General features: G+C 35.9%; 4 protein-coding genes across 5 annotated transcripts; 2 read left to right on the forward strand and 2 right to left on the reverse strand.

Annotated features, from left to right (window-relative positions):
- Positions 1–2,759: 2,759 nt before the first annotated feature.
- On the forward strand, positions 2,760–3,272 carry LOC111791767 (protein LATE FLOWERING-like). Its single transcript, XM_023673238.1, has one exon. The coding sequence runs from the start codon at positions 2,760–2,762 to the stop codon at positions 3,270–3,272; it is 513 nt and encodes a 170-aa protein (XP_023529006.1).
- Positions 3,273–5,080: 1,808 nt separating this feature from the next.
- Positions 5,081–11,461, reverse strand: LOC111789803 (acyltransferase-like protein At3g26840, chloroplastic). Its single transcript, XM_023670497.1, has 14 exons — positions 10,689–11,461; positions 10,404–10,455; positions 10,219–10,274; positions 9,766–9,924; positions 9,258–9,362; positions 8,766–8,866; positions 8,528–8,649; positions 7,725–7,833; positions 7,495–7,625; positions 6,888–7,257; positions 6,627–6,740; positions 5,811–5,896; positions 5,603–5,712; positions 5,081–5,512 (listed from the first exon to the last, which is right to left on the reverse strand). The coding sequence occupies exons 1-14, from the start codon at positions 11,131–11,133 to the stop codon at positions 5,322–5,324; spliced, it is 2,151 nt and encodes a 716-aa protein (XP_023526265.1). The 5' UTR covers positions 11,134–11,461; the 3' UTR covers positions 5,081–5,321.
- Positions 11,462–13,590: 2,129 nt separating this feature from the next.
- Positions 13,591–18,081, reverse strand: LOC111791015 (BRO1 domain-containing protein BROX homolog). 2 transcript variants are annotated; one of them, XM_023672186.1, is made up of 12 exons: positions 17,882–18,081; positions 17,287–17,526; positions 16,318–16,392; positions 16,188–16,237; positions 15,961–16,096; positions 15,694–15,790; positions 15,540–15,606; positions 15,291–15,389; positions 14,395–14,484; positions 14,161–14,315; positions 13,978–14,079; positions 13,591–13,890 (listed from the first exon to the last, which is right to left on the reverse strand). In XM_023672186.1, the coding sequence occupies exons 2-12, from the start codon at positions 17,483–17,485 to the stop codon at positions 13,719–13,721; spliced, it is 1,242 nt and encodes a 413-aa protein (XP_023527954.1). In that variant the 5' UTR covers positions 17,486–17,526; positions 17,882–18,081; the 3' UTR covers positions 13,591–13,718. The 2 variants fall into 2 exon arrangements, with proteins under 2 accessions (XP_023527954.1, XP_023527953.1); XM_023672185.1 differs by having other exon boundaries at positions 16,188–16,246.
- Positions 18,082–21,268: 3,187 nt separating this feature from the next.
- On the forward strand, positions 21,269–23,677 carry LOC111791560 (translocon-associated protein subunit beta). The gene is made up of 6 exons (XM_023672947.1): positions 21,269–21,551; positions 22,543–22,641; positions 22,738–22,846; positions 22,929–23,000; positions 23,128–23,133; positions 23,245–23,677. Exons 1-6 carry the CDS (start codon positions 21,385–21,387, stop codon positions 23,359–23,361), a joined length of 570 nt encoding a protein of 189 aa, XP_023528715.1. The 5' UTR covers positions 21,269–21,384; the 3' UTR covers positions 23,362–23,677.
- The last annotated feature ends 872 nt before the right edge of the window (positions 23,678–24,549 follow it).

The raw sequence follows: 24,549 nt of genomic DNA on the forward strand, positions 1-24,549 counted from the left end.
TGATCAAATGTGTATGGCGGTAAAAATACATATCGATGAAGATAGTGTTACTTTATTTATTAGTGTGCAACTCCAACAATCTCTTGAATAACGAAGTAGAGGATTCTATTGACATGAATACGTTAAACGATAAAAGTATGAGTATATCTTTGGTTCTCTCTCGAGAACAAAAGAAAGAGGCTTTTGGAAGTTCTAGAATGTTGTCTTTTGATTTCTTTTGTTGAAAAGCTCCAGAATAGGAGAGAATCCACCTACACGCACCTGTTGGTGCTCTCGCGAAACCCTAATATATTGGTTTGATATTGTCTCATATATTGGTTTGATATTGTCTTGAACCCACCTACGTGGGCCTACCGGTGCTCATGAGAAAGCCTAAGTCGGTCTGATACCAAAGATAGAAACAACCACCCTATATACTAGTTTGATATTATCCATTTTGAGTGTAAGTTTTCGTTTCTTTGTTTTTAGTATGTTCAAAAGATTTCATACTAACAGAGAAAATGTCTCTTAATCATATATTCATGATCTTCCTCTTAATTAGTCAACGTGGGACTCCAGTAATCATTGAAATCTCCAGTAATCATTGAAATTGAAATTGAAATGTTTTTTCAGGACTCCATTAATTAATCATTGAAATGTTTTTTTTAGGTGTTTTTAGTGTGAATTTCGACTATATAACCTATTTTTTAAAATAAAGGAAATGCACTAAAAAATTAAAAAATCATTTAAACCTAAGGTTATGTATGTCGAAACTCTCAATAGAACATGTGGTTACAATTAACCATGGTTGGGTTCTATTTCTCGGGACAATTTGGGCCGAAAATACTTTCAAACAAAGCGGCCCATTTACAGATTAGTCTGGACCGAATCCAACTTATGGAGATGGGCCGAGCCCAATGTGTACAATCAGAAGGCCCACCATTAATTTTTTGGAACAATTTAAAGTTAAAAATAAAAATAGTAATAATAATAATAATATAGAGAGATTACGTATTGAATTGAGTTGAAATTTGGTTATAATTTAAAGGTCAAGTCGACATGACGTTTCATTATAAATTCCTTGATCGCTTACGACAAACAAACAGAAACTGGGATTTGGCATTTGCAGTAACAGAAAGGTTCATTTTATTTATTTATTTATTTCTTTTAAAGAATAAAATTTAAAATGCAAAGCAAAAGCGCTTTTAACCAACCAATTACAGTGCCGTCGCGCAGCGCAGTGACCGCAACTGGAAACTGCTGCGCTGTACATTCCACAAAACGACAGCTGTACAGTGATTTTCCAATTTAACCCCTAATTCCATTTTTTATTTTTTTATTTTTTTATTTTATATTACAATCCTAATCTTCAGATTTAACCGAAATTTTTGACTAATTAAAACCGTAAATTTTAACAAATTAAAAAAATAATCAAATATTAAAATTTTATTTTCGAACAATTCAAGGGATAAAATTGTAATTTAACATTTGAAAATTTATTAGAGATTCCAAAGGAATAAATAAAAACTGAGAAATTTTGTTAATATTTATTATTATTATTATTTTATTATTATTATTATTGGTGTGTAGATGTCGGACATAGCTCTGTCTGCACTGGATTGGATAGTGCTACCACTTCCTGTCCTTTTATCCAAATCCTCAACAAACTATTCTTTCTTATTTCCCTTTTTGCCCTTCTATCTTTAAACTACTACTGCTTTTACCCATCTTGTTTTCAATTTATAATTTAACCTATTTACTCCATTACTTTTAATGTTATTTATTTATATATACTTTTTTACCCAATCTAATTTAAATAATAATTTCAATTCCAATTTCTACCCCATATTATTTGACCATTTTAATATTCTTAAAATAATAATTTCACTCATTTAGGGAATGATCACGTGTTTATGAGTAGGAAATTCATTTCCGTTGGTATGAAATTTTTTGGGAAGCCCAAACAAAATCGCGAGAGTTTATGCTCAAAGTGGACAATACCATACTATTGTGAAGAGTCGTGATTTCTAACAGAAATCTCTCCTTAGTAGATACGTTTTAAGATCGTGAGACTGACGGTGATACATAACAAGTAAAAGTGGTACAATTACAAATGATATCAAAGACAAACACCGGACTTTGTGCCAGCAAAGACATTGATTTCCAAGGGAGGTGACTTACAAATGGTATCAAAGCTAGACAGCTTACGAATGGTATCAAAGTCAGACATTAGACAGTGTGGTGTGCCAGCGAGGACTTTAATCTTCAAGGGGAGTGGATTGTGAGATGTTGTTACAAATAGTATCAGAGTCAAACACCAGACGGTGTGGTGTGCTAGTGAGGACTTTCATCTCCAAGGGGGTAGATTGTGAGATGTTACAAATGGTATCAGAGCCAACTATTGGACAGTGTGGTGTGCCAGTGAGGAATAAGAGTTTGAGCTGATACAAACGGTATAGTATGTTAATAGTGATTCGTAACGGGCTAAAGCAGACAAGATGCATGGTGGGGTTAACATATACCACGTCTTGGCTCGGCAGATATATTGGGTAATATGGTATTTCTCGATTCTCTCTCCCGATCGAGATATTCTCTCTTTTGCTCCAACAATTGGAGACATCTATGAGGGCAATATTGTCCAACCTAGATAAACAAATCATTGGTAATATCATTCCTCTAATCAGTTTTGCTCTCTTATATATATATATATATATATATATCCCCAGTTTATCCATCTTCGTGGTTAGCTCATTTTCTCTGGTTTTTGAAAGCTCTCATCAATGGCGGACCCAGCCATTTACGACTTCCTTACCCAAACAACAACCGCTTCAAATTCTGCAACCAAAGCTTCCAGAAAGTTCCAGTCTCAATACTCTTCCTCTCGCATTTTTCCATGCCTTTACTGCCCTCGCAAATTTTACACTTCTCAAGCCCTAGGCGGCCACCAAAACGCTCACAAGAGAGAAAGAGCCGCCTCTCGTAAGGCTTTCGCCTCTGAAATTCTTCATCTCGGTTCGCTTCCGCCGCCGCCGCCGCCGCCGACGACGGCTCACCACCATCTTCCGCAGCCTTACACGGTTGTTCCAGCTCCGACTCCGACTCCGACTCCGACTACGACTCCGGCTCCGGCTGATTTTCTCGGCCAGCATTGGTTTAATCAGAATCACTACAGTGCTAACACCACCACCACCACCACCACCACCACCACCGCCTCCGCCTCGCCGGATGCTCTCTCTCCGAACGCCGATACCGCCGTTGAACATGTAACCATCGATCTCACTCTTCGCTTATAAATCTCCGGTACTCTCGTACGATTCTCCGGCGGCTGTTTGTTTTTGTTTTGGTGGTTCTGGAATTCCACGGCGGCGGACCGGAGTCCGTTTCCTTTTTTTGGTTTAGTGGGAGAGATGTGAATATTAAAGACACGTGGCGGTTTTTGTTTAGTGGTTGAAGTTGAGAAACTGTTAGGACAATTAGAAGATCTCTCTATGGAATCGAATGCTATATTTTCACTTTTCCAATTTTTTTTTTTATTTCTTTATTTTTTTTAATGGTTTTCTCATTTTCTTTTAAATATATTTATGTATTTATTTCATATTTCCAAGTTTCTATTCTATGAGTGATTTTATTTTTTTTAGTTCATTTTTATTTAGTTCAAACGAGCGTTCGTGTTAGTAGGTCTTTCTGAAAACTGACACAATGACATTTGGTTTAAACACAAAAGCTCGTATGAACCAAGGTCTAGCTCTATCTCAATTGGTTAAAACGTAAAGTTTGCTAAAATATTTTACGTCATAATATTCAAAATAATGTAATATTTTCATCCCAAAATGGGAATAGTTCATTTACACTTGGACCGTGGATTTACGATTCTCATTTCGGGACCAAATTGGTTTTTGTTTGTAAAAAGGTAACCGTATTCGTTACGTTTAAATGAAAAGATATTTAGTTGATATGAGTTCTAAGGTTAACACGAACATATCTTAAGAGTTAAAGACATTTGTTCATCCTCTTGAGGTCGTCATCATTGAATGAGTTTTCAATATTAAGAAGAAATCTTCATATTTTAGGTTAAAAATCGATTTTAATTCTTAAACTTTCATGAAATTAATGATTTAGTTCAGTTCATAATAATTTAATTTAGGTACTCTCCTTCAGAATTAAGTGTTGCTTCTTTAATTATATAATAATTTAATTTTTATAGTTTAAAAACATATTTTTGTTCATAATTTAATTATTATTTATAATATTTACTAGCGATGAGTTTGAGCGGTTACAAATGGTATTATAACCAGACAACGTAGGGTGCGAGCTAGGACGTTGGGCCTCTAAGGGAGGTGTGGACCGTTAGATTCCATGTTGGTTAAAGTGGGAAAATAAGCATTTGTTATAAGGATTTGAAAACCTCTTCCTAGTAGACACGTTTTAAAATTGTGAGGCTAACGGTGATACGTAATGGGTCAAAGCGGACAATATCTACGAGCAGTGAGTTTGGGTTGTTACAAAGACATTACCAAAGAGGGGAATGAAAAGCTCTCGGTCTCCTACACATTGATCACCTGAGAATAATGGCTACCAAGGAAGATTTTTCCTACGGCTCTTTGAGTTATTAGGAGGACAATGTAAAAAAGAATCAGTTTTCTAGCCATCCAAACTATTAGATGAACACGACTCTCAACAATGGTATGATATTGTCCACTTAAATTAGCCGAATGGGGGACTTTCATCCAACACCTCCCTTCGAACAAAGTACGCCTCCGCTTAATCAAGACAAGACTCCTTTTCTTTGGAGTCTTAATCATTTTTTACTATGCTTTCGAAGCTCACAATACTTTGTTCGACATTTGAGGATTCTATTGACATGGCTAAGTTTAGGACATGGCTCTGATACCATGTTAGATGAACAGACTCTCGTCAATGGTATGGTAATGTACTTTGAGCCTAAGCTCTCCTTGCTTTGTTTTGGGCTTCCCCAAAAGGCCTCAAACCAATGGATATAATATTCCTCGATTACAAATCCATGATCATTCCCTAAATTAGCGGACATGGAACTTTCATCCAACACAAACATATCAATTCTTCTATAACTAAGATTAAAAAAAACAGATAAAATCAGTGATATCTGATTATTTTGCAGTTAAAGCAAGAGTGATAGATGAATACAAGGTCTCCACATTAAAGGCTTGTTTCTTTTCCTCAGGAAATGAATAAAAATTGCATCCACAAAATAACACTATGAAAAAATCCTAATAACAACAGACATGGACTATAGTTCTTACCTGAAAAAGAAGAGCACCAAATAGGCCATCAGGGTCAGCTTTTCACCAACAAGCATGGAACACTCAGAACTTAAAAGTAGGAACCTCAGACGTAAACCCATGCTTAGCTTGATAAGCTAGACGAGGCCATAGCTGCCTGTAAGGATCGTTTTCTCTTTTACTTGTTAAGTATGCAAGGCAGTTCTCCACCTCACCCTTTACTTGAAGATACAGTTTGTGAGCGTTTTCTCTGTCTCGTAGTTCCTCTTTCCGCCCTTTATATGTTCAACAATTGAAGTGTTTATCACAAGTTAACCCAAGCACAACATCAAGAGAACAAATTCTTGTAGTAAACGTAAACGTACCTTCGGTTTCGAATGGCTTTCCGAAGTAATAGTAGAATCTTCCAGGAAGTTTAGGGAGAATTCCGGGGAAGTGGACATCTTGGTTTGCAACCTCGCCATGCACATCAGCCCTGTCGAAACAGAGATCATTCAGAAAAATATCCGAGCAAGAAAAGTGATATTGCGTTTACGAAGAGAGAACGTTAAAGATGACGAGAACAAAATGAACCTCAATCTCACTGCTTCGTTGGTTAGTTCTTCTATTCTTTTTTTAAGGACTGGGATTTTCATCTGATCTTCATAATCAAAAACCACCTGGTGACAAATGAAATCAAAAGAGAACATAATTGAGAAAGAGCCGGTGAGAACATTTTGGAGCTAAAGCCCATCGTGAGTAGATGTTGTTTATTTTGACTTGTTATGTATAGTCTCACTGCTTTTAAAACGCGTCTCTACTAGAGAGAGGTTTCCGGGAGTCGATGTGGGATCTTACAATCCAACCCTCTTGGGGGCCAGTGTCCTCACTGACATACCGCCCGGTGTCTGTCTCTAATACCATTATAACAGCCCAAGTCCACCCCTAGCAAATATTGTCCTTTTTGGACTTTCCCTTTTGAGATTCCTCTCAAGGCTTTTAAACCGCGTCTTCTAGGGAGAGGTTTCCACACTCTTATAAAGAATGATTCGTTCTACTCCCCAACCGATGTGGAATCTCACAATAATTGTAAGATTCCACGTTGGTTGGGGAGAGGAACTAAGAATTCCTTATAAAGGTGTGGAAACTTCTCCCTAGTAGACGCGTCTTAGAAACTGTGAGGCTGACGGCAATACACAACGGGTCAATATGGACAATATATGCTAGCGGTAGGCTTGGACTGTTACAGGTCTAATGATGCTAGTATAGCTACTGTGGCCAAATCCTTTGAATATATAGATGACCAAACACATGAAGTTATCAACTTCTTTGGACCCCAGGTAGGGAAAAGAGAAAGAAAGCGAAGGATGATTAAAGAAAATGGCAGGTTAAGGGAAAGGAGGAGCATACTTCACCAATATCATCTTCTCCCACAACACCAAAAGGTACAATTTTGGCTCCAAACCGAGCAGCCATCCGAATAAACTCCGATTCCTCAGGCCAGAATAGTCTATATTCTTCTCCCTATATAGAAAGGGAGTCAAACAAACGGTATGTTTTGTATTAAACAAACTCATTCTGAGAATTAAATTCGTGTCACCTAAACAGAAGAAAACTATGGATGAAACTTGAGAGAGAAAACTAGTGCCTTCAATTTGTCAGTCAAGTTACCTTTCGATGTAGAGCCTCACGCATGCCCCCGGGATATAATAAGACATGAGCCTTGGAAGATAAAAGTTTGTAGAAGTTCTTGGCAGTGACAGGAACTGCCCCCATCATTCTAAACGAATCATAGGTTGCTAAGTCAGGTAAACTTCCTTCCTTCATTTTCATAAATAGCATAGGATGTGCCATCCCTCGTAAGATTATGTTCTTTTCTTTGAAGAACTGGCCTACCATGGGAGCCAATTCGAGTCCCAATAGCATATGATACCCAACCAAGAGGACAGGACCTTCTTCAGGAATACCTGCGAGTCCCCTCACAATTTCCCCATCTTCTAGAGTTGAAAGCAGCACAGGACTAGTTGCAAAAGTTATAAAACTACAAAAAAACGAACTTGTTTATAATGATTGGTCACTAAAATTTTCATAAATTAAGCAATAGATTCTGAAACATCATAAATTATTCTTAAAATTCTCAAAACCAACAAATTTGATATCACAATACCTTCACGTAAGACAGTAAACTATAGGAACTGACTGGCACTCTCATCGTTATCAGAGTAGAAAATAAGTGACAGAAAAATATTTGTGCAAGTTCGTGTCGAAGTGTAATCACCTAAAGTTCTCAAATATATTTCTGACTTCAGCAGCCGACGGTGGGATGAAATCCGAAACATAATCCACGTATTGTGAACGTCGATAGAAACCAGCACCCCTGATTGTAGCAGCCAAATCAAGACCATCCTCCTGCCATGCATTCACTAGCAGAATTATGTTATTTAATTATCATAAAATATTAAAAACTAATCTAAAGCTGAGTTCTATACAAGGAAAATGGTGTCCTACCAAGAAAAGAAAATGGCCATTGTTGGAAAATCTTCGAATCTCACATTTTGGCAAAAACTGATGAAGCCTTCCACCTTCCTCGATACTGGGTAGCAACTGATCTCTGCCACTGTAAAGACAAAATAATAAATCTTAGACAAAGAATGCAATGCACAAGCAAACATCCGGCATGGATGCTTCCCCAAAAACATGACTACAAGATATATAATGACTATCTTTCCACCACAGATTATTCAGAGGCTAAGAAATATAATGATCATCTCTATGTTAGGAATCACGAACCTCCATAATGGTATGATATTGTCTACTTTGAGCATAAGTTCTCATGGCATGGAGATGTATTCTTTACTTATAAACCCATGATCAACCCTTTAATTAGCCAATGTGGGACTCGTCTCCCAACAATTCTCAACACTCTCCACTGTATATTGTTCAGAGGCTAAGAAGGATTCTGGGTTATACTAATACTAAAGTCAACCATATCCGAAGAAACACAGATTATTGTGAGGGTCGGTGGGCTTAGAGATGTCAGATAAAAACTTCGATTTCTTATCCAAAATTCCATCAATACTATGGCTAACTATCTTCATTCCACAGTGTTAAACTCTAAAATGATACCAGAATTGAACTTCATTATCTGAAGCTACTAAACAAATTGGTGAAGCAAGGATGGCTTGATAACAGAATGGAAAGAAATAACCAATCATTAAGAAAGCGGAGGCTGCATAGAAGCTAAGCAACATACAGAGAAAAAATCCCTTAATTATTGTTAGAATAAAAGGATTTTGAGTTGAGATATAGACCTGCAGAGTATCAGAGTCTGAGCTTTTACAGCATGGAGGCATGAGTTAGAATCCGCTGAAGCATGTTTAAGCATTTTAAATTTCCAGTTGAGTGTTTCTACTGGTAAAATATCAGCAAGAACCTGCAACATCGATCATTAGCGTGAGCATCGTTTTTAAGAAGATCCCATAAGTTTCTATGGAAATATTATGTTGAGAAATGATCTTTTATCAGGTTGCTATAGAGCTCTTATCTTACAGAGAGGTGAGAAGATAGAGCAGCAAGATCCTGTGATAATTCACCAACTATTAGCTGCAATATGACTCCCACATCAGCCAATGGCAGCCTAGAAGCATCACCTAAAATATATGTTGCCGTCACTTATTTTATAACGTAAACGATCATCACGAAATACCAATAATTAAACATGATCCTTCAGAGCATGATCACCTCGAGGTCCAAAAGCTACATTCTACAGATTTGAACTAGAAATCTTTTCAATTCATTCTTTAACACCAAACTTTTGAAATCAGTTTCACGAGAATTATATTTCAAAGTACAATTTTCCCATCCATTTGAATATAAAAGCAGCAGTTTATGCTTTTAAAGGCATACCAATCACCCAACTAATGGTCATCCTATTATGAATTGAGAATCTGAAAAATACTATCAACTTACCAAGTGGAAATGATGTACGTATTTCAACCAATAAGTACAGAAAATAAAACGTGAATCACAAGGAAAGAAAACCTTTCAGTAAATTCAGTATGTAAGGGAGGCTAACTTGCAATGATTCTGGCATGAATTCCAACAAAGATATTACAGGTTGTAATGGTGACTTGCTGAAACAAGTAGCTGCCAGGGGACAATAAAAACGAACTATTCAGTAGAGAAGAGAAATACATACATTACACAAAATTACAAAATGTTGTGCAGTTCACTTTGAGAACTGCGTTCATTCTTGGTCATTGAGTATCCCAATTTAGCTATAATGTAACGGTCAAAGCCCACCGCTAGTAAATATTGTCCGTTTTGGCTTGTTACACATGTTAGGGAGAGGAGAACGAAACATTCCTTATAAGGGTGTTCAAACCTCTCCCTAACATACACGTTTTAAAACCTAGGAGCTAAAGCAAACAATATCTATTAGCTATGGGTTTGGACGGTTCAACTTCAACATCAGTCTACAAGGGTCAGGAAGTTCATTTCATGCAATCATAGAGGCAAAAAGACTCAGTTAATAGTCCATTGAGCTTACCAGGATTAGACAAAATCAATACAATGTCGATATGTGGATTGCGAGCAGCAACACACAGAGCAAGGCATGCTCCCAACGATTCTCCAGCAAGATAAATTGGTTTATTTGGTGAATGTTGATGCTCATTCTTTACTGTTTTCTCGACCAACTTCATCAATTCTGCATTTACAGCAAACAATTCAGTATAATCTGCCAATATTGCAGAATTTCCCATTCAATCTCGCATTATGACAGCAAACAATTCAGTATAACCAATACAGATTTCTTAATCTAAATCGACCTTAGTTGAGACACCTCAATTTGAATCATCATTGCCCAAGATGATGATTCTTTCTTTTAATTGATAGATCCATCACTTAGTGGGAAGCATTGTAGTTCAACTAGTAAAGTAAGCTTAATTAGATAATCATGGACTCAAATCCCTCATTACAAAGTAAGCTTGCTGATAATCACCTGTAAATGGCGTCCGATCTCTGACTGGAATATGCAAGCACCATAGGTCGAAAATCCTTGAATGAAGGCAATAAAAATCATCGGAAAGTTAGCCGTTACTGAACGTTTCCTTCGATTCGTGTTCGAATCCAATTTTGATCAAAGTGAAGGATAATAAGACAATAAGTGTAAAGAATTTCGCATACTTCCCGAGCTTCTCATGATGCTTGATGAGTCCAAGTCCAACGCCATCAATACCTACAGATTCAAATCATAAAGCGATCAAACGATAATCAATGGCAAAAATGCCAGAAGAATCCAGAAATACAGAGGCGTTATACAGAGTAAATGAGGAAGAAATCAGCGATGCGTTCTTTTCGATGAAAATAAGTAGTCATTCTAAGAGATGAGCAGAGGATTTGGCGCGTGACACAAAAATGTGATACGAATAACGAAGTAACAATCGATCCAAACAGGAGAAGAAGACCAACCAGGCAAGAACAGAAGCAAGGGAGAATTATCCATCCGAGAACCGCATTCCAGCGGCGAGAACCAGCGAGGAGGCCCACCGTCCGATCCAATCAATTCAACCGATTGTTCGAAATAATCCTTCAAGCTCCGCCGGACCTCCGTACCTTCCCAACCCGAGTTGGACGGACTTTCTTTCTCAGCACCAACTCCAACAATCTCCGTTGCAGCATGTTCGTAAGTCTTCTCAAACCGACCATTACCAAACAAATCACTCACCGACGAGGTTGCAGTAGTCTCTGAGGACGACGAAACAACTTGGTCCGTGGAAGTAGTAGACACAGCAAATCGCCGAGCATTATGGATCGCAATCGAACCGGATTTAAAACTCCCATTGGACCACGTCCTATCCCGCCGGAGAGATGAGAACACAGCGCCATGGAAAACACAAGCTCCGGTGGCGGCCATGGAGACGAAACAAACTTAGCAAGTTTCCCGCCCCAAAACGGAATGAGAAGCGTCAATTGTCAAAGACAGTGGGAACAACAAAATCAAAATAGCAAGTTGAATGGAGAAAATGTGGGGGAGACGTGGTAAAAGTTAAAAGAGGATCTGTAGTGACCGGAAAGTGGTGATGGCGACAACCGCGGCGGTGCGGTGGCGGAGTGTGGAAGTACAGAGTACTGTGGGGAGTTCGCAGTAGGTGTTTGTTGAAAATTGGCCGTTGGACTACTTGAGTTCAGACACGAGGATGGCTGTGTGGTGGCCGGTGGCTACGGAATGGTCGGCAATTCCGGAATTGGAAAATCGGAGAGTTTACTACTCTGTGACGCACCTCTATTGCTTCCTTTATGCGCTCAATTTGTCAACTAATCCATTCAATTTTAATTTTATTTTATTTATTAATAATCACATGCTTAAAATTTTAAATGTTTTAATTTATTTATCATCAAATAAATAAATTATATAAAATTTTTAATCTTAAATAACGATAATATCTCACTAAATAAAGACCAAATTTAATATTTATATTATTTCAACATCTTCCTCGTAACTGTATGTTCAGTCGTTGATTCCATTTATGATTTGTTGCACAATCACTCGATCCATAATTACACGTATGATTTAGTTGCTATGACACAAATTCTCGGTGATATGACTTGAAAACTAACTATCTCGGTTAGAGCGGAAAACGAAACATTATTTATACAAAATTTAAATTATAAGTAAATAAATAAAAGAATAATTATTTTAAAATAGGAAATTTATTTTTGATAGCAATCAGACATCAAGACATGAAATTTTAATTAATTATTTGTCTCTTAATAATAATAATAATAATAAGGACAAATAATTAATTAAAATTACTGCTAATTTTTTTAGGTATATATATATATATTATATGTTAAATTTATATATTGTTTTCCACCGAAATTGAAGAACATAACTCAATTTTTTTTTAATAAAATAAATATATTAATTAATGCTATTTTAAAGTTGGGAAAATATGGACTTTTTTCAATTTAGTACTTATACAATGACATTTTTGCATTAAAAGGGCTCTACAAGCATTATTTCTCCAGAAGCCCCACAATTTCGCAATATTTGCAAGAATCAAACATGGATTCCTGGATCAGATTCGTCTCTTTCTCTATTTAATTGAAGCAAGACATGTGACAAGTTTTTAATTTTATCTTCTATCTTCCACCATATTTTACGCAAATTAAAAAATAATACATTCTTTTTGTTTATGTTCGTGTAGGGACTAGTTTTCGAACTGACTCGACGTTCGCTGAAGAAATTCTTTCTCGGGTGAATCTGGATACCGAACAAGTATAAACCCTCTCTATGAGCAGGAGAACCGACACACTTACCTTATATCAATCATCGCACTCGTTATCAATGGAATGATTAGCTAACCTTGGTCTTTGGAGACATTCCCCCGACTCTTCAATCTTAGTATGGAAAATGAATCAAACCTGTTTTTCGTTTTTCGTTTTTCGAGCGCTTACTACCATTCTAAAAAAATGGTTTAAATTCTAATTTGCCCCTCAACTTTTAAATTTATTTTGTAATAACGTTTTATTTTAGGTTAAGAGGTCAAGGGTATAACGGTAATAAACCGCATATATATTTTTCCATAAATTGTGGAATTTGCCATGTTACGAAACATGCAACGATTCACAAATATTATATAAATTTAATTGTAATCTTGAAAATTAAAATATTCCCATCTTTATTTAAATATTATAAAAGGAGTTATTTTAATAATCATCACGTGGTTGATGTCTCGGTACAATTTGGTCACTACTATAATAAATATTTTGAAATACTATAATTTAAATTTTTAAATTTGTTAAAAGGGTAACCTAGGGATGCACGATTAAATTAATTTTTAAAAACTTGGTTAACTTATAAATTCAACCTTCCAATATTAAATAGTTAAATCCCTAAAATTTGATTTTTTTTTTAAATTTGTACAAATTGAATATTATGTCATAATGATTTAATTTGATTAACTTATATAATATTAGTGATGTATTGTGACCCGTGAATATTTAATATTTAAATTTTATAAGATTTTAGTTATGAATGTAACAAATATGGAAGATAAATATGTTTTTAAATATATATATATATATATATAAAAGACAACCCGACAATCAAACCCAACTTAAAAATATAAGATTAGGTTGGGTTATTGTAATAGCTCAAGCCCACCACTGACAAATATTGTTTGTTTTGGTCCGTTACGTCTCGCCGTCAACCCACAATTTTAAAACGTGAATTTTAGGAAAAAGTTTCCACACTCATAAAGAATGTTTCGTTCTCCTATCAAACTAATGTGGGATCTCATAGTTATGAGCTCTATTTGAGTTGTTCGGGTCACCAACCAAAATATAAAATTGATCCAAAAAAATTTCTCATCCCGATTCAACTCAACCCGTGTATACCCTCGAATTAGATTCTTAAGTATGCCCATAATCAGTGATATTCATATATTTTAGCTTACAGAAGAAAGAATAAAATTTAACAAAAGAGATTAAAAGAAGTCATTCAGACAAAGTCTCATAATCACTATCATTGAGGTGTTCCTTCAAGGTCTGACTCTGTGCTTCACAATTTTCAGAGCTCCAAGCTGAAGAATCAATCTCAGGCAGCTGATATTCCTCTGGCCTTAACGACAGCTGAAATTCTGGTAATTCAGGTAATGCTTGAAGGGCCCTGTTTGTGACAGTTCATCGAGTTTCAATTACTTTACATTCAAATTCATGTTTACATATACACATAAAAACACTATTTTAGTCTTACTTTTCTTGTTCCAACAGATATCCATACATTTGAGACTTCCTAGAAGCAACTTCTGGGATTTTCTGATGTAAATGCTTCATGGCTCCCCAAAGTGGAGGAGATCTTGCCAGAAATGAAAGCAAAGAACATGAAGAAAACTGAGGATTCAAGTTTTGAACTGATTGAATTAGGCTCATCACTAACCTGGTGACAGGAGATGCAAGACAGAAGCTCAAGCAGGCTCTCTTGCTTTCAAGAAGAAGCTCTTCTGCAGCAAGGAAACAGCACACGGCACTGACATGGCACGACGGTTCCGAACCCTTGTCGAGGATCAGACCGTGGTAGTAGTAAGCTGCAGCCTGATGCAATGACATGTTTGAAACTTATATAAAGATGTTTGAGAAATGCAGAAACAACGCTTAACAGCTATGGGAAAACCTTGGATTCAAGAAATTTCCATTTGATGAATGACATGTGCTTCTTTTCGTATCCTCGATCCGTGTCGCATTCTGATAAGCATTGGTAAGCCTGATGAACAAGAGACTCAACTCATCAAACTCCAAGGAAATGCAAAACTAGGGAGATTGATACCCAGCAAAAGTAAGGCAATGTTCTTCGTTTTTGGGAAAAGATGTCTTCAAGAGAAACGTCACCTACGTTCACTAGACTTATAAAAGTGTTGGGACAACTTATACGTACCTTACTACGTTTAGTTGTTAACTAGTAGAATATTAAATCATGGTAACTAGTAGAATATTAAATCATGGGTAGGCGTCATCATAGCATGAACTCATTACGTAACAACCCAAGCCCACCGCTAACAGATACTATCTGCTTTGGCCCGTTACGTACAGCTGTCAGTCTCACGATTTTAAAACGCGTCTGCTAGGGAGAGGTTTCCACACCCTTTATAAGGAATGTTTTTTTCTTCTCTCCAACCGATGTGGGATCTCACAATCCACCCCTCTTGGAGCCCCAGTGTTCTTGCTGACACAGCACTGACACACCGTCCAGTGTCTGGCTCTGATATCATTTGCAACAGCCCAAATCCACCGCAAACAGATATTATTCGCTTTGGCCCATTACGTACCGCCATCAGCCTCACAGTTGTAAAACGTATCTGCTAGGAAGAGGTTTCCACACCCTTATAAGAAGCAAGAAATGCTTCGTTCTCCTCTCCAATGGATGTGGGATCTCGCACATTCCCTCTTATCCTTTTATTGGTAGGTGAGTGGGTGGATTCGACTTTTTGTCGGGACGTGCTTACAATCTTAACCAAACAGACTCAGTCTATCCCCACAGAATTCAAATGGGAGAAAGAAAATAACTCAAACCTGGCTGAAATAGACCAACTGCTCACAAGCCAATCTCCTTTTAACAGATAAGGTGGCATTCTGACTTTCAACAGCTAAACCAAGTTGGATTTCAGTTCCCTGATTATAAACAGATACCCGAAGTTAGCTATAGATACTAAGAAGACATAAAGCCTAGTAAGAAGTATAATAGAAATAACTTTCAGATCGAAAACTTGAGACAGACACGTCCACTTCATATCGATCGATAGGACGACAACAACATTGTACCTGACCCAATGTTTGAATTGACATGGCTTCAAGCGCACCAGGCTGAAAACTTTTAGGCATTCGCTTCCTAGGAAACGTGTGTAGAAGATGTCAGACAATGATACTGCAGCACAAGTCTACTAGGAAAGGTTTAAAACGGTTGAAGCTTGCATACTTGATATCAAATGGAATGTGGACCAGAATATCCCGAATGCAGCAATCGAGGTACCCCGATGCTTTAAGAAGTAAATCAATGGCCTCCCTCTTGCAATCTGAAAGTTAAGATATGTTTAGTTTAATAGGTAGACCGTTGAACTTGTCTCTTCACTGACCATGGATTCAGCAGCCGTTTGAAAGATTGACCTATTCGAGAATCTCTGAATCTACACTTATTTTCAGTTTCGAGAAGAAAAGTATGATAAAATAGGCTAGTAAATAGGACCTGAGGACACTACTCTCAAACCAGAACCAGTGGGATCCTTGGGGATCATCAAGGAGTCAGCTTCTGATAGAGTCAGCATGGCCATTAAGTGAAGAACAGATAGCAATTCAAACCAGAAGTTTGCTACACATATTTCCTGCCCACCATGTTGTTTGAAGCTCAATTACATGGCTGCAGATTTTATATAAGTAAACAATACAATGTATGAATGTAGAAGCTAGTCTTACTTGTCGTCCATGTTCTAAATTTCTCCATTTGAACTCTATTAGTCCATCATCTATGGTTTCTGCATAAAATTGGAACTGTCATCCATAAAAGAGAGAAACAGAGAATTACTGTAGGATGAGATGAAGATACCCTTCTTTGTTAGACAAATCAAAACAGATAGATACTCCTCCAGAACTCGCCGCAATTCTGTAATAGCAGATCCACCTGCAAAACAAGTTTTCATTTCATTCCAAAACAAGTAGTTTTTTCTCATATTTGTGAACATGTGAGTGTTCATACTAGCTTAAACTCATTTCGGTTAATCTCACCGGACAATCATTCGACTTTATAACTGTAACAACCCAAGCTCATCGCAAGCAGATATTATCCTCTTTGGGCTTTCTCTTTTGGGCTTCCCTCAAGGTTTTAAAACGCGTCTTCTAGGAAATGGTTTCTACACCATTATAAGGAATGCTTCGTTCCCCTCTCCAACCGATGTGGGATCTCACAATCCATCACCCTTGGGGTCCAAACCGCTNTCCCCTCTCCAACCGATGTGGGATCTCACAATCCATCACCCTTGGGGTCCAAACCGCTCTGTGTCTGGCTCTGATACCATTTGTAATGGCCCAAGCCCATCCCTAGTAAATATTATCCTCTTTGAGCTTTCTCTTCTAGGCTTCCCCTCGTGGTTTTAAAACGCGTCTTCTAGGAAGAGGTTTCCACACCCTTATAAGGAATGTTTCGTTCCCCTCTCCAACTGATGTGGGATCTCACAATCCATCCCACTTGGGAGTCCAGCGTCCTCACTGGCACACCGCCCGGTGTCTAACTCTGATACCATTTGTAACAGCCCCAAGCCCACCGCTAGCAGACATTATCCTCTTTAGGCTTCCTCTCAAGGTTTTAAAACGCGTCTTCACCTTTACAAGGAATGCTTCCTTCTCCTCTCCAACCAACGTGGGATCTCACAATAACATTCAGTTATGGAAGAAACTAATTGGGGTTACAAATCAAATCTATGTCTAACAAGAACAAAAACAAAAATCTGGAATGTCTACAATGATTAACGCCTAAACAAGAATTTAAGCAGTAGAGTCAAAAAGGGCAGAATCAAACCAGTATCCTCAGCCACCAACACAATCTGATTACGAAGTGAAGACAGTCTATCAGCAAGATCTTTAGAAATAAGCCCTCTAAGAGGTCTCTGAAGATCAGATTGCACAGGAATTCGTATGGAAGGAACAAACATAACCATCTCGGGGATGCTCAGTTTCTTCTTCCTCCCAACAGCGTAAACAGAAGAAGTGCAACCCATTGGTCTTCTTCTTAGTGGGAAATTGCCCCAATCTTAACATCCTACACAAAATCAAAGGAACTCCACATCGATTTACAGCTCCATTTAAACAGATTACAAGAGTTGACCATCGTAGAAGGCATTAAACATCAAAACCAGGAGGTGGTTTCATCATGGGCATGAACTACGAATGTAATCTCTAAAGTAGACAGAAAAGGGGCCAAGAAGCAGACGAATAGCAGTACAACAATAGAAGAAATAGCTTAAAAAATTACAAAAGAGAAGAAAATCGTTGGCAGTGGAATGAATGATTAAGCAGACAGATTCAAAAATTAATGCGAAAAAACAGATAGGATCACAAGTTGAATAGACAAAAAAAAAATTAAAAACAGTGTCAGAGAAACAGAAATGACTTACTGGTTACAGAGAGGATCGAGAGGTGAGAAGGTTCCTGGGGGCATTAGAAAGGAGGATCTGATAAGAATCAAATGCACAGAAAGAGAGAGAATCTGGGAATAGGAAGGTCCAGAGGCCGAGACATATCTCACATGGCGAAGACGTAGAAGACGCCCCGCTGCCCAAGGAGCCGACTGGAAACCCCCCTTCTCAAAGGGCGCCAAAATTATTTATGCTTCTACCATTGACTTTAAATTTTCCGGTAAATGTTATTAAAATATAATTTTTTTAAAAAAAAAAAAAAACTTATTATTATTTCCACTATAAATTTTGAAAATATATTTTAATGGATTATTTTCTGTATAAGAATTATTATTATTATTATCATTATTATCTAACAACTTCGATTCAAATTTAAATTTAAATTTAATATTTACCCATAAAAATTTATTAAATAAATTGTTCAAATTTATTTATTGTAATTTAACATTATAAATTTGATTTAGATCAATTAATTTTAATGAAATAATATAAGAGTATACTTAATAAACCCTATACAAATAAAGAAAGGAAAGGTGGCTAATGACGATGGCCATACTCTCCAGTGTTGTGAGATTCCACATCGGTTAGAAAGGAAAACAAAACATTTTTTATAAAAGTGTGAAAACCTCTTCTAATTGACGAGTTTTAAATCGTGAGGTTGACGGGACAGTAATGAGCCATAGTAGACAATGTCGACTAGCGGTGGACTTATGTTGTTACAATGATATCAAAACGAGAACTAGTCGATGTGCTAGGAAGAATGTTGGCTCTCAAGGGGATGGATTGTGAGATCTCACATCAGTTGAAGATTGGAACAAAATATTTATTATAAAGGTGTAGAAACCTCTCCCTAATAGACGCGTTTTAAAATTGTGAGGTTGACGGCTTAACGAATAACAGACTAAAACGAACAATATCGGCTAGCAGTGGACTTCAACTGTTACAACCCTAGTATTTTATAATTACAGTATATTAATAATAAATGATTAATGAGCTCATCGATTGATTCTAATGAATAATTAATAATAGTGATTGAAATTTTAATTTATATATATATATATTTGTTTTTAAATATTATAACTAATTATCCGATAATGTTAGTAAATTACATTACTTTAATACACTTTCATTTATAATTTGAATTGAGTATATTTTAATCATATATCATTTTCTTTATTTAACTAATTTTGGTAAATAGATATCAATTAATTAATTAATCATATTCAAAATAAAAAGTAAATAATTTATTAATTAATCATTTAAATACATGCAAATTGGTTGCTTAAATTTAAAAAAAAAAAAAAAAACCTAAAACTTTATCATTTGTTTTAAAATTTATTATAATATAAAGGAAAATTGAGATCTCAAATGATGGGACAACAACCTAAAATCATATTCTCAAGACTTTGACCACGTGCTGGTTGAAAGATGAGTTGACGACTCATGCAGTGGCTTAGTGTAACAGCTCTAGCCCACCGTTAGCTGATATTGACATCTCTGAATTTTTTCTTAAAGTCTTAAAACATGTCTACTATGAGATATTTCAAATTGTAAGATCTCCACGTAAATTGTAGAGAATAACAAATCATTCTTATAAATGTATAAAAACCTTTTCCTATCATAAGCATCTTAAAATTGAGAGAGGAAGTTTGAAAGAGAAAGTCAAATATGACAATATCAGTTAGCGGTAGACTTAAGTTGTTACACTTAGGTAAGGGAATCCTTCGAAGTAGTAGTGAAAGCGAGTTTTCATGGGATAATTATCACTGCGGACTCGAACATGCGTGGTCTATCCAGGACAAGAGCTATTTTCTAAAAAAAAATTAGGTATTTTTTCGCTATGAAAATTTAACATGGGATTTGACGGACACATGATGACAACTATGTCGGTTCACTTATAAGAGGATGAAAAGAATAGTCATGAAAGATGTAACCAGACAAGAGATTGCTATTTCGAATTTCAAGGGGAGCATAAATCAATGCACTTTTAATTTTTAATTTTTAAATATTTTTATAATATAAACCCAATATTTCATTATATGAAAAGTTCAAAAATTAAATTAAATTATATTTATTTGATTACCAAACTTTTAAAACTATAAATTTAAATTATATCTAATAAATTAATTAATGGTAAAATTTTTAAATATAAATTTTAAAGTGGGTGAACATATGGGCAAATATTTAATGTTATAATTAAAATAAGGTGGAGAGGTAATAAACAAATATTTGTGGTGTGGACAGCTGGCGGTGGGGTTCCATGAGGAGTTGAACAATTCCCAAATCTTAACGGATACATTGGGAATCAAAACGACGACGGATTACTTATATTTCACGGCTCTTAGGATCTGTGGGTCCGGAATGTTGGTTTATTTGTATCTTTAATCAAACCAAACTAAATTAATAATTCATATTTTATTTTCTCCAAAATTATATAATATTTTTAATATATATATATATATATATATTAATTCACTAATCATATAATTACTAATAAATTAGTTAATATACAGATTTAAACTTTATATACTAGGCAATTAAAAAAATTTAATATTAAAATTTTCATTTTGAAGTTTAGAAACAAAAATTAAATAAATTAAATATATTATGGGTTCTAACACATTGGACATTCTAATTTGATTTGGGATTTGAAAGGGCCTGTCTTGTTGGGCCGACAAATCGGCCCATTACATTGAGGCCCAAGTGATCGGAATCAAATATCCTACCTGCTTTATGAATTTATAATAAATTAAAATGAATTATTGGTATTATTTATATAAAAAAGAAAGTAAATAAATAACTTTGCGTGCTGGAAATTAGTTGAATTTTAAAATAGCATCGAAAATGGTATCGATTTGGTAATGGAATCAAGCTCTATTGTTCACGTGGGTTACCTATTACTTTGAAAAAACTGCCAATTTTACTTTCTACGGTCAATGGGCAAGAGTTCGAATCAAAACTGAAACAAATTACAATATATATTTATAAGAATTTAGATTTATAACTTAATTTCAATATATATTTAAAAAAATTACATTTCAAACGATTTTAAATTTATTTTAAAGGTAATTAAAGAATAATTAAGAGAAAAATAATTATAGACTTAAATAAAATTTTAATAAATATATGTAACGCAAACAAATATATATATATATATATATATATATATGTATATATATATATATATATATATATTGAAAAAAAAAAAGAAAAAAAGAAACAAATATATATTTTCTAGGGACAATATCAGCTTCCTCTAGAGCGAAATGACTAGGTTACCCCTGTTAAAATTTGTGGAGTTCTCAACTTGAGGGAAATGACTAGGTTACCCCTGTTGAAATTTCGTGGGGTTCTAAAAAATCATCATATGTTCTCTGATTGTTCCACACTTTTGCGTACCTATTTTATCCGACGGCTCCTTCTTCTCAAAGTCCCATTTCGTCTCCGCCGATCATCTCTGTGGCCCTAATCCCGACGATTTCATGGCGAATCTGATCCATCTCCTCCTGGCTTTTCTGTTCGTCTCGTCAACGATCGCAAGCTCCGATGTCCCGTTCATTGTCGCGCACAAGAAGGCGACGCTCACTCGTCTCAAATCCGGCGTCGAACGCGTCTCGGTCTCAATCGAAATTTACAATCAGGGATCTTCGTATGTTTTGTTTAATTTTTTTAATCTGATTTCGCTTTTGTTTTCTGGAATGAGCTTTACTCATCAAGTGGCCTCTGAGATGTAGATCGAATCGTTCTTTGCGCATGCGTGGTTTGATTTATATTTTTTGTTCTGGATCTAAATTGGTTTTGTTTGTACTTTGTTCTTTTCTTTTTTTTTTCGCTTCCTTCTGTTCATGTGATTGGTTTTAAGTTGTCGTCTCGGGGATATAAATGTTAGATTCAGGCGTCAGGAAAATGTTCCCAATTGATAGAAGATTAGATGCTTTCATAGCTGTGAAATTTGGTGCATTTTTATTTTATGAATTGTGGAAAAGTTCGTAATGTCTTGGTTCTTGGTTTGACACAAAGATCTTGAATGCTATTATGAACTGGAACCAGGCGTAGCTCTCCTAGCTGCATCAATAAATTCTGTATTTTGGATTTTCTATGTAAATTTCGCAAAAGGGTTGAACAGGTCACTTTTTTTTTATGATTACTACATTGACAGTCAGAATATTCGATCAGCCATGATATTCGTTGCCATTCCAGGAGTTAGTGCCTAGATCTTGTTTCACATTAAAAAAAAATTCATTAGGGCTGCCATTTGCCCTGCAACGGGAAGATATAAACTGTTCTTCCAGTGATATTTTGTAGAAACTTTACAATTTGATGTAATTCTATTTGTTTATAAACGGTAGCCGTGGTGAGAGGAGGGCTGTGTGTGTGTGATGAGCATTAACTGGCATTAGAAACTGTCTAGATCAAAGTAGCAGAATTATCTACTTGTCTTGCATGATACATATCATGAGAAGCTTGGAAGGGGATTCCCGAGATGTTTTTTGACATGTTTCCTATCTTATAATCCCTGATTTGAGGGAATCTTTTCTTTTATCCCGTTGCTCTGTTGCCTTTTATATATTTTCATTTCTAAGTAGCCTGGTTTCTAATCTTCACCCTCTTTTTGGTATTTTCACTTATAACGATTACAGGACCGCATATGATGTTACTCTGAACGATGCAAGCTGGCCAGGAGATGTCTTTGATATTGTCAGTGGCGAGACATCCAAATCGTGGGAAAGACTCGATGCGTAAGTGATATGATTTGTTTAGTATTCTTTCCTATATGCCATGGTACCCTCCATTGGGTTTTCGTGCCACTAACACACAGATCTGCTGTTTGACAGTGGTGGTCATTTATCTCATTCATTTGAATTAGAAGCAAAAACAAAAGGAATGTTCCATGGTTCACCTGCTGTTATCACGTTCCGTGTCCCTACGAAGTCTGCTTTACAGGTCAAATATCCTTTCAATAATGATTTTAGTCTGGTTACGTAAGGTTCCAGTCGTTTTACCGTGTTCTTCTTGATTGCTGTAGGAGGCCTTATCAACCCCAATTCTACCTTTGGATGTCCTCGCTGATAGGCCACCAGAGAAGAAGTTTGAGTGGGTAAGTTCATCCCTTATTTTTCTCCCCACTTCAAGCTTAATGATGTATTCTTTTCAAATTGGTTTAATGTAACAATCTTTTTGCCTTTGCATGGAATTTATCTTTCACCGGGGCGTAATTTCAACAGGTCAAGGTACGATCCATTCCGTGCTCTCCATTCTTCTATAAAACTTAAAGTTGTATAAGAAAATAGAATGAATGTCTGTCTTTTTATTCACACAAGATTCCTTTTTCCTCCCTGCAGAGGCTGCTCGCTAAGTATGGCTCCCTGATCTCGGTGGTCTCCTTTGTCGTTCTGTTCGTCTATCTTGTGGCCAGCCCATCGAAATCTGCTGCAAAAGGAAGCAAGAAGAAGCGTTAATCGTTAATCGCTGACCGGGAAGTAGTTCTTAGCTGTGTTTTACTTTTGATCCGCCACCCAAATTGAGGATATGTTTGGTTGATATATTTGTTGGGTTAGCACAAAGGTACAGAAACTTTTTGAGTTGATAGTTTTTGTTCATCCATCCCTAATGAGTAGTAGAGCCGGAGGAAACAGAGCTAATTATAGACACGCACGTGAGTCAGTTAAACACATGGTCCAGTAGTTGAGCTGTTTGTTTTTAAGTCATGTCGGATTTGTTCATCATATTACTCACTTGTTTCTTCTTTCTTAGACATGATTCTGATTCCCATTTTCTTTGCCTTGTGTTCGTTCTGGACAAATCTGAGGGGGATCATTCTCGGGGCGGTCGATGATGACTTCCCGTTCCTATTTTTCCCCTCGTCCAATTCCCCGTTAAATTGTAGAATCGGTCCCGATCTTGTCTTGCCCCTCATTTGATTCCCTGTTGAGACCGTTGGATTGGTGTGATGACAATTCCCCGTTACCTCTTCCGACGACGACAATGATTTCTTAACAATCGGACGACGTTGGTGTGGTTTAGGGTTCAACTTTTCTAATTTAAACTCAATTTCATCGTCGGTGACCGTCGACACTTTCTTTTAATTCCTTTTTCTATAAATTCATATGGTACATTACCCTATAAATTGTTCCCCAAGAAAAAAAAAATGATTGTATTTACTTATGATATTAATTTAAACATAAAAATTAATATAACTTATAAATTTGCAGTTAACCAAAGAGAAAGAAGTTACACTTTTAAACATCTAAATAATAAAAATAATTATTAATATCTAATGTTAATGGCATTTTTGTAAATGTAAAAATTAAAATAAGGGTACTTTTTATCCAAAAATGTTTTTGAAAGATGGTGTTTAGAGATATAAACCATAGAGATTTAATAAGTTCCATAGTTTAAAAGAATTTGGTAATTTTTTAATTTTATATTTAATAAATTTGGTGATATTCCATATTTCCTAATATTTAATGGCCATTAAATATTAATTTACCCAGATAAAAATATCGAGTTTATATCTAATAGGTCTATTATTTTTCAAGTATATAAGTATTTTATCTTTCGAATTAAATCACTAAATTTTTAGATTCACAAACCTTAAAAAATACGTCTTACGAAACTCTCATCATAGTTTGACTACCTGATCGAGT

Source organism: Cucurbita pepo, chromosome LG03, assembly GCF_002806865.2.
Source record: "Cucurbita pepo subsp. pepo cultivar mu-cu-16 chromosome LG03, ASM280686v2, whole genome shotgun sequence".
Taxonomy (NCBI): Eukaryota; Viridiplantae; Streptophyta; class Magnoliopsida; order Cucurbitales; family Cucurbitaceae; genus Cucurbita; species Cucurbita pepo.